This window comes from Pisolithus orientalis, assembly GCF_024613125.1.
Source record: "Pisolithus orientalis strain OTSU chromosome Unknown F5J12scaffold_1, whole genome shotgun sequence".
NCBI classification, from domain to species: domain Eukaryota; kingdom Fungi; phylum Basidiomycota; class Agaricomycetes; order Boletales; family Pisolithaceae; genus Pisolithus; species Pisolithus orientalis.
The window spans coordinates 1,971,732-1,982,299 of NW_026260782.1; the positions used below are offsets into that span (position 1 = coordinate 1,971,732).

The 10,568-nt window shown below is 50.0% G+C and overlaps 5 protein-coding genes across 5 annotated transcripts; 2 read left to right on the top strand and 3 right to left on the bottom strand.

Moving 5' to 3' along the window:
* Window positions 1–167: 167 nt before the first annotated feature.
* On the bottom strand, window positions 168–3,396 carry F5J12DRAFT_794396 (armadillo-type protein). Its single transcript, XM_051744014.1, has 12 exons — window positions 3,057–3,396; window positions 2,847–3,000; window positions 2,709–2,793; window positions 2,573–2,659; window positions 2,182–2,520; window positions 2,032–2,122; window positions 1,706–1,978; window positions 1,576–1,655; window positions 1,440–1,523; window positions 1,218–1,390; window positions 948–1,164; window positions 168–891 (listed from the first exon to the last, which is right to left on the bottom strand). Exons 1-12 carry the CDS (start codon window positions 3,328–3,330, stop codon window positions 421–423), a joined length of 2,328 nt encoding a protein of 775 aa, XP_051606019.1. The 5' UTR covers window positions 3,331–3,396; the 3' UTR covers window positions 168–420.
* Window positions 3,397–3,480: 84 nt separating this feature from the next.
* F5J12DRAFT_711458 (cytoplasmic tRNA 2-thiolation protein 1) lies at window positions 3,481–4,856 on the top strand (the record flags this gene model as incomplete). The annotated part of the gene is made up of 7 exons (XM_051740708.1): window positions 3,481–3,667; window positions 3,717–3,835; window positions 3,888–4,122; window positions 4,178–4,292; window positions 4,345–4,535; window positions 4,586–4,683; window positions 4,734–4,856. 7 exons carry the CDS (start codon window positions 3,481–3,483, stop codon window positions 4,854–4,856), a joined length of 1,068 nt encoding a protein of 355 aa, XP_051606020.1.
* A 54-nt stretch (window positions 4,857–4,910) lies between these two features.
* F5J12DRAFT_902359 (NAD(P)-binding protein) lies at window positions 4,911–6,373 on the bottom strand (the record flags this gene model as incomplete). Its single annotated transcript, XM_051748286.1, has 6 exons — window positions 4,911–5,237; window positions 5,291–5,614; window positions 5,663–5,754; window positions 5,792–5,868; window positions 5,923–6,270; window positions 6,336–6,373. The coding sequence occupies 6 exons, from the start codon at window positions 6,371–6,373 to the stop codon at window positions 4,911–4,913; spliced, it is 1,206 nt and encodes a 401-aa protein (XP_051606021.1).
* Window positions 6,374–6,519: 146 nt separating this feature from the next.
* On the top strand, window positions 6,520–8,144 carry F5J12DRAFT_31776 (RNA polymerase II transcription elongation factor-domain-containing protein). The gene is made up of 5 exons (XM_051738877.1): window positions 6,520–6,741; window positions 6,797–6,900; window positions 6,954–7,034; window positions 7,093–7,186; window positions 7,262–8,144. The coding sequence occupies exons 1-5, from the start codon at window positions 6,591–6,593 to the stop codon at window positions 8,014–8,016; spliced, it is 1,185 nt and encodes a 394-aa protein (XP_051606022.1). The 5' UTR covers window positions 6,520–6,590; the 3' UTR covers window positions 8,017–8,144.
* Window positions 8,145–8,204: 60 nt separating this feature from the next.
* F5J12DRAFT_794409 (Nop domain-containing protein) lies at window positions 8,205–10,551 on the bottom strand. The gene is made up of 9 exons (XM_051744015.1): window positions 10,377–10,551; window positions 10,135–10,304; window positions 9,920–10,088; window positions 9,760–9,868; window positions 9,614–9,695; window positions 9,165–9,559; window positions 9,071–9,112; window positions 8,509–9,021; window positions 8,205–8,455 (listed from the first exon to the last, which is right to left on the bottom strand). Exons 1-9 carry the CDS (start codon window positions 10,493–10,495, stop codon window positions 8,318–8,320), a joined length of 1,737 nt encoding a protein of 578 aa, XP_051606023.1. The 5' UTR covers window positions 10,496–10,551; the 3' UTR covers window positions 8,205–8,317.
* Between the last annotated feature and the right edge of the window lie 17 nt (window positions 10,552–10,568).

The following is a 10,568-nucleotide window of genomic DNA, read 5'->3' on the forward strand; positions in this document are numbered from 1 at the left end:
CCTTATCCATTGTCGTTCACTATCTTTTTGGATTTTGAATGGCTTTCGCCGGCCACCACTACTCGTCGGTAGCCGACCTTGTGGAGGTTCATGAAAAATCTCCTGTTTCTACGTACCTGTACTCCCAGGAGTTCTCTTATATCATAAAGACTGGTGGAGTTATTGTTCACCCCACTTGATTGATGCTACTGTATGGTTGATTCAAGGACACTAGGTCCTCTCCTGCAAACAAGTGCAGAAGTATGAAGTATTCTAACCTACAATGTCGAAATAGCAGCGACCTATCATACCTGTCAATGAGATCCTCACATATTCGAGCGGTGAACAGGGTTCCTCGAATACCTTGGGAATAAGGATTATAGCGTCCACAAACGCGAAAATGGGCCTCAGCAGTGCACCACAGACACCACGCCTTTGTATTCATCGCTTGCGCCGCTTCTTTGGATGTCCATCCTCACCGCTGGGTGCTGCGCAAACCGCTTTTAGGACATCCTGCATATGTGGATCTGTCAGGGCTTTCTTGTCTTGGGCAACTGAATTTTGGCCAATTGCGGCTCTTTTGATCTTGTTACCAAGCGCAGTGTCAAAGAGCACATCAATTTCATCTGCGGGTGGGTCGCGTTTTCGTGGTGATTTCTTCGGAGAGGGAGCCTTCTTGTCAGCAGTGGGTAATGACGCAACTGACGGTGGCTGCAACGGCGTTGGTGCAGACACACTAGTCTGCTCAGCCTTTTCTCCGCTCGTGGTAGCTTTGCTCTTCGACTGAAGTTGTTTCCATTCGTCTGGGCGTCGTTTCAAGAGATATAAATTCAGGTTACGAGCGAAGAATTTTCCATAGTAGGATGCGGCTAGACTTTGCTCTTGAGGCATGATCGACCGAGCGATCTTTTCCTAGTTTCATTGTCATATCGCAGAGTTAAAGACACGGTGGGAACAGTTGGACCAACCCTCAGATACGGATCAGCAAAAGCCCAAAAGCGATCACCAACTCGGCTGCCTATCCGGTCATCGACGAGCTCATGATAATGTCCAATCATGGACGTCACAAGGCGCCGCTTAGCCTGGAAAGGAACTGTAGGTGACTCCAACATCGCGTCTAGGATCCGTGAACTTGTTGCGTTGTGGGACAGTACGAGAAGGTCCTGCACCGAGAGTGATCCAATGCTGCTCATTTGGAGTTAGTGAAGACAATGACAGGTATAATCTCGCTGGCGGACCTATCCACAACCGTTAAACAGTGCGGTTCCGGAAGCTTCAGAAGTGATTGTAGAAGGAGGGCACCCTGTACGGTTGGCTCGCGCGGGTTTGGTGCATCCTTCTTGCGACGTGGCTTCTTGCCGTCACTCGCCTCCCGTAATCCCTCTTCCGTTAAGGGAAGCTCCTCGTATTCCTACTGAACGAGTCAGAAGGACAATTCACATAGCTTACAGGGCACAAACCTTTAAGTTCTTCAGAACCAACGCACAAGGTACCAATTTGGTGCGAACTCCTAGATCAGAAAGGCCGAAACCAGTGAAGACAGCCTGATCAACGAATGCGTCAGCGGAATCACGACAATAATATAGGGAAGGTTACCTCGCAAACGTCTTTTTCACGACATCCGAGCACTTTAGCTCTGTCTACAAGACTACGCAAAACTCCCGTTCTGGAAGACTCTTTCAGGGTAACTTAGTAAACGTCAATATCGATCCAACATCACACTCACGGATAGCTTTGTCCCACGAAAGGCTCAGCTCCTTCAAAGCGTCCTTGAGCTGGTTGCTGTCTAACCGTTCGATGGATTTGGAGACGACGAAATTTGCCACGGGATGCAGCGCCAACCGCTGCAGTTTTCCTTGGAAGTATGCTGACCACAGTTGGGTAAAGACATAGTCTGGACACCGTGATACTAAGGTTTCTAATAGATGCGATGATGTCGGATCCCGTAATAAAGTAACTAGGAAATCAGATGGTTCCGGCGGTGTATCCGCAGCCATTTCTGCAACAACGTCATCAACAATGAATGGATGGATTCAATAACAATGCACGCACTGGAGGACGTAATCATTCCTACCAAGACCCGGTCCATGAGCGAATCGGGAGACGCCTCTTCGCCAATTTCCGCTTCGATTTCCAAGAGTAGCTACCATCAAAACAATAAGAAAGTTTACAAAGACACAAATGTGGCGCTGAATGGCATACTTGTAAGACGGGGCTGGCGACTTTGTTTGCAGCGAGTGCTCTGACCTCGTTGGCACTCAACTGCTCTCTTAAGTCACGCATAAACCGCACAGCGACATCGCGGAATCGGTTGGGTACTGAAACATTTGGTGTCTCATTCCCTTTTCCTTTCTCATTGGAGAAAACAGATTTCATGGTGCCTTGTTTTGCCTTCCATGCCGTACTTTTTTTGGATCGAACGAATTTTTGAGGCGTTAGCTCGCCAGGTAGAGCGATCGGAAATAGAAGTAGCAGCAAGGATCGAAGCACATGAGATGCGAAGGGGTCCATGATCAGAGATGGAAAGGTGGGCGCGATTTCCTAGAAGTAATGTGTGAACAAGCCGCAGCGTGGATATAAGAACACCGCATACGTCACAAATGTCGAGGATGAGCTGCGTCAGGGTACGAAGCTCGCCCCTGTCACCTGGCTCCGGGACCTCTGCTACGATGCCTCTTGTCTGAGAGAATTGTTAAACTTGGATCCCGAAAATGGGAGAAAACCCAGACCTCTCGGGAGACAGTATCGACCGCGACTGAGAAAAAGGTTTGGCAAACATGGGATGCGAAACGATGTTTGATGAGTACCTCGAACCTAGGAAGTGAATTAAACCGGGGCAGGCAAAGTCGGCAAACGTCTGGACTCACGAGCCACATAAACTGTCTATGAATACTCGTCGCACAAAGTCATCCATGGAATAGAGGACGCGCTCCAACACAACGGAACACTCGGGATCTGTAGCAAGTTGTCTCTCTTTGCCAGACATCTCGTTCAACGCAGCTACGAAAAAAAGTCGTTTCGCTTCAAATAGTGTAAAGCTCATCTTGTGGCCTAGTTTGAGATGTGCAACTGCTCACCCTCATTCGGATCCAAGTCGATATTCTCGTCCGGTGTATGTTCTTCGTCTTGCCATGCCCGCATCTGGTCGTCAACGGTTCGGAAGTAGGCCTTGATATCTGGGTCGATATATCCGAATGGGACTTCTGGGTTCACATTCTCTGTTTGGCGCGCCGAGATGATCCAAGACGGTCCCCCAGAGGGTTCTTCGTGTTCTTGTCCTTGGTTTGGGAAATCTTCTTCTTGCTGAGACTTTTTGCGTTTCTTTCCACGTTTTCGCAGTTCCTTTGGCATCTCGTTAAAAAGTCAGAGCTGCTTAAAGCCGTAGGCCCGGTCGGTATGGACGAATCAGACGAGGACCCGAAGACAGGGTTGAGGACCCCGGAGAACCCGACTGGTTTGAGGTTACATGATAGATCTCATCTCGACTACACAGTACTAGTCATGGCACCGATGTCGTGCGCGCTCTGTCAAAACGCAAAGGCAATCTTGAAGAGACCAAAAACTGGCCAACAGATATGCAAAGAATGTTTCTTTTTTGTCTTCGAGACGGAGGTACACAATACCATCATCCAGGCGCACTTGTTCGAGCCAGGAGACAGGGTGGCTATCGGTGCTTCGGGTGGAAAGGGTGCGTACCGATGCGTAGAAGACTTTGTTAGAGTCTTACCTTGCGACAGATTCTACAGTTCTTGCATATGTTATGAAGACGCTGAACGAACGATATAATTACGGTCTCGAACTATTCCTTTTGTCCATAGACGAAGGTATCACAGGGTACCGCGATGATTCGCTAGAGGTACGTCATATCTCTACTGTGACGTTCTTTGGGGTCCATTAACCATGCGTAGACCGTCAAGCGCAATCAACAACAATACAACATGCCTCTAAAGATCTTATCCTACGAAGAGCTATATGGCTGGACAATGGATGCGATCGTCGCAGAGATCGGAAAAAAGAACAACTGCACTTTCTGCGGTGTATTCCGGCGGCAGGCCCTTGATAGAGGTGCCTCTGCATTGGAAGTCGACCACATTGTCACTGGACATAACGCAGACGATATCGCGGAAACGGTGTTGATGAACAGTGAGTAACAATGCAAATAGCCCGCTTGCCATGATGAGATATTCGTGGATTGCAGTTATGCGCGGCGACATCGCTCGCCTTGGCCGATGTACACAGATATGTACACGGGGGGAAGATACAATCAAGAGATCAAAACCTTTCAAATATGCGTACGAGAAAGAGATCGTCATGTCAGTACGTTCTGTTTGACTGTCGGGGGGCTTGACCGATTTTATTCCGTAGGTACGCATACTTCAAAAAGTTGGATTACTTTTCCACGGAGTGCATATATTCCCCGGACGCTTATCGCGGCCACGCGCGCACTTTTCTCAAGGACTTAGAGGCTGCCCGACCTAGTGCGATTATCGACATTATCCATTCTGGCGAAGCATTCGAATTAAGGGAAGATATCAAAGCAACGCAGAAGCAACAACGTACGGCTTTTGTTTTTAACTACTTTGCAGCTACTCATCCCTCTGTGCAGAAACATGCAAAAGGTGTGGTTACATGTCCAGCAACGACCTTTGCAAGGCTTGTACACTACTAGAGGGCTTGGAACGTGGCATGGCCGGCTCAGTTATAGTAGGTGTTGACTTTCGTCCACCCGAGCTTGACATTCAACTGTATTGCAGACGGATCGTGCACGCAAGAAGTTGGACGCGATGGGACCTGCACCGGACAATTTGAGGACGATACCCCACTTCCAATCACCTCGACCAGTCGTATCCATCCAATCACCGTCCCAAGAAAGCTGATGAATTCTGGGTATCCCTCAAGTGTTAATAGGTTCCTAAAGTACGGTTTGAGCGTCAGCCCGAAGCTGATTTTCGCCCTTGCGCAGCACAAAAAGTTTCCAGGAGGCTATCACAATTCGCTAATAACTCCTTCACGTGGGCATCCTCTGCCCTCGACTCCACGAATTTCATCGTCCCGACGTACTCGGTTCCCCAGCGATCGGTCTGGGACACGTACAGAGTACCGACTTCAGCAGGTTCCGACGCCTTTGTTGAGGCATCCGGCTTTTCAACTCGTTCCACCGCTGGCAAGTAGACGAGCGGAACGAGTGCCAGATGTACAGCAGAGATGGCTGCCTTGAAGGCACTTATGGGATGATACGGTGATCCCAACCACCGAGCCTACAGGCATTAAGAGTTTATGATGAAAGTACTCGGTTTACACCGCCACTTACTATGTAGAATGTTACAATCATGCACACGGCCGTGAAGCGTCCAAGCAACGCACTGGCGATGTTTGTTCCGGCTATGCCAGGTAATACGGAGAAGTGTCTCACGACAGGCATTCCAGGCTGACGGTGTTCCGTCGCCTCTTGGTCTAGGCGTAGAGCCAACAAGTTGAGTTGGTATTTGGAGGACTGATACGAGTGGTCGTCGTTAATTAGCTGCCAATCTTTTGGATCATAGAACTCAGAAGTAGCCTCCTGAGATGATAACCAAAGCACGCGAGCACCCATGGACCCCGTGTATTTGGCGAGGTGAGGTTCGAGGGCTCGAAACTACGCTGAATGTCAACATGCATTGCATCGTCATAAATGGGTACCCACTAGGACGTAGTGTCCAAAGATGTTGCATTGCCACAACCAACCCAGGCCATCCTCACTGATACGACCCGTGCTCTGAAGGAAATATTTTGGCGCTGTGACGGCGCCGATGAAGTCCTTAGCAAGTTGCACCAAGCAAAGAGGACCAGTCGATTTTCGCAAAGCAGACCACACCGGCGTTGCATATGAGATGCGAGATATACGGGTATCTGGAAGTACATGGGTGTTCAAAGTATGAAAATCAGCGTCCAAGGCGGACTCACGTTTGTATCACCTCATCCGCAAAGTCAAAAACACTCCGAACGCATGCCAAGTCTATGAGATGTATAGCGATAACGAGGTTTTGACGAAACTTGTCGGCGCGGCCATCATAACGCGGCGACTTGCGAAGTTGCGAGATATGCTTGTCAAGTAAACTGTACAGCTGAGATTTTGCTGCCTCTGCGCGCTGTCTGCTTCTGCATGCGAGGATGAGAGTGAGACCCTCGCAGGGAAGCTGGGGGTCAGCAGAAGCCAAGAAGTTATGGAAGGGATATTTTGGGTATGCATCCTCGCAACGGTTGGACGAGAGTTGGACGAGGAGACGGTGACAGATTCCGAAACCCACGCCGCTGTGAAACGTCCGTCCAAGTGAGCCGTGTTGTTGAGCACGCCAACTAACTCCAGTGAGACCCACCTGTTGGCACCTGTGACGATGATGATTGGTCTGTCCATGTCGAAGAGCAGAAGAACAAAAGAACCGAGTCCGCACTGCTAACAATATATATATATGTACTGTAGACCGCCCGTCGTACCACTTTTTTTTCCCTCACGCCCACTTCCGCCCGTTCCAGAACGGTCATTCTGAAACGCGGCCACCTAGATACATGGACATCCTAAATTAGCAATCCTAAATTAGCAACCCTCGTCATCGTCTTGTCCTCCCACCACCATGGCTTCCGCTGCAATCCAGTGGGCACCGGCACCCGGAAGACACAAGGTTGCCATTGGTTCGTCTCTAGCTAGAGCCCTCAAGGCAAGGAAAGGCCCGGCGCCGCCCAAACGATCGAACCTACCCGATCGTGACTTCTATTCGTTTAGGTGTATGTCTCATAGTGTCTCACCAGCTCGTCACTCCACTGACTACCTCTTTGCTAGACAATTTCACTCCAGAATCTATTGACCCAGATAGACCCGGCACTGTCGAAGTTAAGCGTGGCAAGGAATCCACGTCTATTTCCCTTGAACGACCTAGTACACAGGTACGGCTGCCACCGCTCCGACTTCCCGCGGCGATTAACCACTCGGTTCACAGGGAGAGAACTATGTCTTCAAAGGGATCGAACATCCAGTCAAGGACTACGATTGTGTACTAATTTACGATGAGGAGCTTGGCGTAAGCATTGGGCCCATGAACCTCCGCCCATAGGCTTACTTGCGTCTTATAATATCAGACTTTCACCCTCGAAAAAGTAGACGGATTCATGACGTTTAGTTACGACAGAAAAGTACAAGGTTCAGGGCCAAGTACCCAGAACGTCACTTCTCGTAAGCATTCAATTCCACCACTAGGCGCTGGTCGCTTCCTGACCGGCGGTTCACGCTATTCTACCGCCCATGTAGCCCAAACGTCCACCCCACAAACTAGAGATGATTCAGACCTTGATAAAAAACTCGAAGAGCTTCTCGGTACCGAAGATGCGGAAGGAGAACCCGACGACGAGTACGAGGAAGTAATAAATACGCGGAACATGCGCAAGGAGGAAGAAGAGGAGGAGGAGGACCTGCTAGAAACATTACTAAAGCCATCTCCACCCGTCCGGCCACCAGATCCACCTCCCAAGCAGAAGGCATCACGCGCTCCGCTGAAGAAACAAGAATCTATACCAAAACCCAAGACGATATCAAAAGATGCGGCGAAACCCAAGAAGGAGCCCGAGAGTCGCGTAATGTTAGATTCGGTTTTGGTGGAAGAACTCGACCCCGGAGTTCTTCCTGCGCGCCCACTCAAACGACATAAACCCACCCCACCTGAGGGTCTGGCTCTACCTAGTGCCTCCGCTTCCGTCGACCTACCGTCTTCGCGGCCACCTCCGCCAGCCCAGGATGCAGATGACTCTGACTTAGATGACTACTGGGAATCCGTACTCGTAGAACCGGAGCCAGGAACCGACCTGGATAACGATGCAGAGGAAATCGATCCCGATGAGTTCGGTCGGGAAATGGAGGCACAACTAGGAGGAACCGGGGATGAAGGTTCTCCGGAACCGGATACCAAGCGACAACCGATGTCGCTTAATGATTTTGCGCGAAGCCAGTTCGGCGGTCAGTACAGCGATGATAGTTCGTCGTCGAGTGAGGAGAGCGACGACGAATAGTCGTACATCTCGTGGATTGCTGGCGCCCACATAATCCTGTCGATCACACCCGTATTCTAATGTCTTATACCTCGTGTGTATTATACGTCTCTCAATGTACATACGTAGTCGCTGAGTATGTAGTAACCATGTTCAACACAATTTTGAGCATTAACCGCGTGGTAAAGTCGGTCGTTGTGCAGTCAGAAGGGCTTCAGATGTGACTGAATATGCAAGGACAATGTTCGACATGGTATTGAGAACATATGCAACCTGATGTACACGGCCCAACAGATGTGTCGACTGCAGAAGCCGGTGGGGCTTAAGCCTCGCTCTTCTTCTTTTTCTTTTTTGGGGCTTCACCGTCGACAGTGGCAGAAGCGGCCTCTGCAGCCTTCTTCTCAGCTTTGCGCGCCTTCTTCTTTGCCTTGCGCTCTTCCTCTGTCTCAACGGGTTCCCCCTACAAAGTCGTGCGTCAATACTTCGCTGGAAACCCCAATGGCAAGGACGTACACTGGGCTGGTCGGCGTCAGCCTGTCCATTAACCTCGCTCTCTCTCCGTTTACGCTTCTTATCCTTCTTACTCTCCTTCGGGTGCCCATCTACATCCATGCCGTCGGCAATAACCTCCGTTTCTGCAAATGGTTCTTCCTTCTCAGCCTTCTGTTTTGCCTTCTTGCCCTCTTTCGCCTTCCGCTTCTCTTCCTTGACATCCAACACTGCCCTCATGGCCGCCTCCAACGGCTCCCGTTGTGAAGGAACAAGGTCAACCGCATCTGCGGCTGTATTATAGGTCTGTGTGTCACCCTTCATGGAGAACCGTTGCTGGTTCTTGTTATTCCCATCTGCGAATCGTCGTACGCCGGACCCGTCTAACTGATACTCGAGTGCACGCAGACGAGATTCCAGTTTAGAGCGGCTTTCAAGGCCCACGGAAGGCGCATGCTCTTCCGACTTACCATCTGCATCTGTCAGTGCGTCGACACGTATTGAAAGTGCGGTTTTAGTCGCCACCATGCGGGCCATCTTGGAAGGAGGTTAGATGTGGAAGTGAAAGAGATACATTTTCACAGACCTTGCCCTTGAGTTTTGGTGGTGCTTGGCCAACTAGTGATGCCTGGGCTATGTTCAGTTTTCCACGACGAAATTGCATGTGGACGTGGGCGTACATGGTATATGATACCGTACTTCGGTGTATCATGCTTGGTCTTCAACGCGCGGAACAAAGCCTTTTCCGCACCAAGGATTTGTACAGTACTGGCAGGGAACTTTGCAAGGTTCAACAAACTACCAGCGTGAGCAATTAGTCGTGCTCCAACAAGATCGCCGACAAGCGTGGTTAGGTTTGGGGCGATAGCATTCATCCGATTTCGCAGGTACTCCGCCAACTGGGCTCGGTAGGCGGATATGGCGATGATCTGATCACATAGAGCGTGTATGTGTTGAATATCACTGTCGGATATTTCGGTACCCATAGAAATTTCAGCGGCTGCTTTGACGACTGCTTCTAAATCTTCTGGAAGGATTTTCTCGAATGAGGTGGTGGCTGCATCTGTGCGGAAACCTAGAGTAGTGTGTGAGGGCATTGAGAACAAGGCAAAAACTAGTGGATTCTTACCCATGGCGCGCACAACTTTGGCGTACGCGATGTTGTCGTTGATTATTTTTGCAAGTTCGGGGAAGTGCCAACCATACCATTCCTGAGGAGAACGCCCGGAAACTAGTTCGCGTGTTGTAGAGAAAAGTGTGCGGAAAACACCCCACCTTGACACGCATGGCATAGATATTTATCTCCTTGTCGAGATCGTCGAGTAAAGCAATGGCTTGCACGATCATGGTGTCCACCTTGTTCGGGGAGAATTTGAGCTTGAACCTGGTCCACGCGTTCAGTCGTGTGAGGTGAGTCTACATAGGCCCGACTCACCGTGATAGTGAATGGCTGAGACCTAGACTCATAGTAGCCAGATCTTTTGGGTCCAGGCCATCAAGTAAAGCTGCTACCTGACTTCGAATACCTCTCCATAGGTCGCTATGGTCTTCCACGGGTGATGGTGCGGACACCTTGATGCTGAGTTTCTTGGATATCGAGCGTGCTGCAGACAGGTCAAAAACGCACGCATGACGAGGGAATGGCCATACCTAGGTGAGGATCTACGACCACCAAAGATTCTTTCCCCTTCCCTTTCTCCACCACTTCTTCAGTCAAGAACTTTTTAAGACCCTTGCCGAGCTTGCCCTGCTGAACAGCTGTCAGATCCTCCACAGCGGTCGCCGTCGACGTAAATCGATGCAGTGCCTTCAATCTCAGTCTGTCCATCAATACGAAAAAGATAAGTTCCTCGACTTAGCTATCGTAGTGCACATGTGCGAATGGTACATACAGTTTGTTCGCTCGCTCTGGAGTCTCGAATTCCTTGTAGAGATCAGCCGACTCGAGTTTGGCTGCGTCTGTTAGTTTGAACAGGCAGTAGCCCATCGGAGTCTCGTATAAGACGAGCATTTGGGTGGTTTAGTATGTCCGTCACTAGTAGACTGGACTGCTTGACTGGCTGAGTATATCCTCTCAAGATTTT

What these genes read in the sequence shown, in the direction of transcription:
- F5J12DRAFT_794409 (XM_051744015.1), bottom strand. Translation starts at nt 10,495, where the DNA reads ATGCTCGTCTTATACGAGACTCCGATGGGCTACTGCCTGTTCAAACTA. An exon ending in GGTCGTAGATCCTCACCTAG is followed by an intron (nt 10,089 to 10,134) that starts GTATGGCCATTC and finishes ACCTGTCTGCAG; the next exon opens with CACGCTCGATATCCAAGAAA. An exon ending in CTGACGCCGACCAGCCCAGT is followed by an intron (nt 8,456 to 8,508) that starts GTACGTCCTTGC and finishes ACGACTTTGTAG; the next exon opens with GGGGAACCCGTTGAGACAGA.
- F5J12DRAFT_794396 (XM_051744014.1), bottom strand. Translation starts at nt 3,330, where the DNA reads ATGCCAAAGGAACTGCGAAAACGTGGAAAGAAACGCAAAAAGTCTCAG. An exon ending in TCATCCTCGACATTTGTGAC is followed by an intron (nt 2,521 to 2,572) that starts GTATGCGGTGTT and finishes CATTACTTCTAG; the next exon opens with GAAATCGCGCCCACCTTTCC. An exon ending in TTCGTGGGACAAAGCTATCC is followed by an intron (nt 1,656 to 1,705) that starts GTGAGTGTGATG and finishes TTACCCTGAAAG; the next exon opens with AGTCTTCCAGAACGGGAGTT.
- F5J12DRAFT_31776 (XM_051738877.1), top strand. Translation starts at nt 6,591, where the DNA reads ATGGCTTCCGCTGCAATCCAGTGGGCACCGGCACCCGGAAGACACAAG. An exon ending in TTGAACGACCTAGTACACAG is followed by an intron (nt 6,901 to 6,953) that starts GTACGGCTGCCA and finishes CTCGGTTCACAG; the next exon opens with GGAGAGAACTATGTCTTCAA. An exon ending in TTTACGATGAGGAGCTTGGC is followed by an intron (nt 7,035 to 7,092) that starts GTAAGCATTGGG and finishes TTATAATATCAG; the next exon opens with ACTTTCACCCTCGAAAAAGT.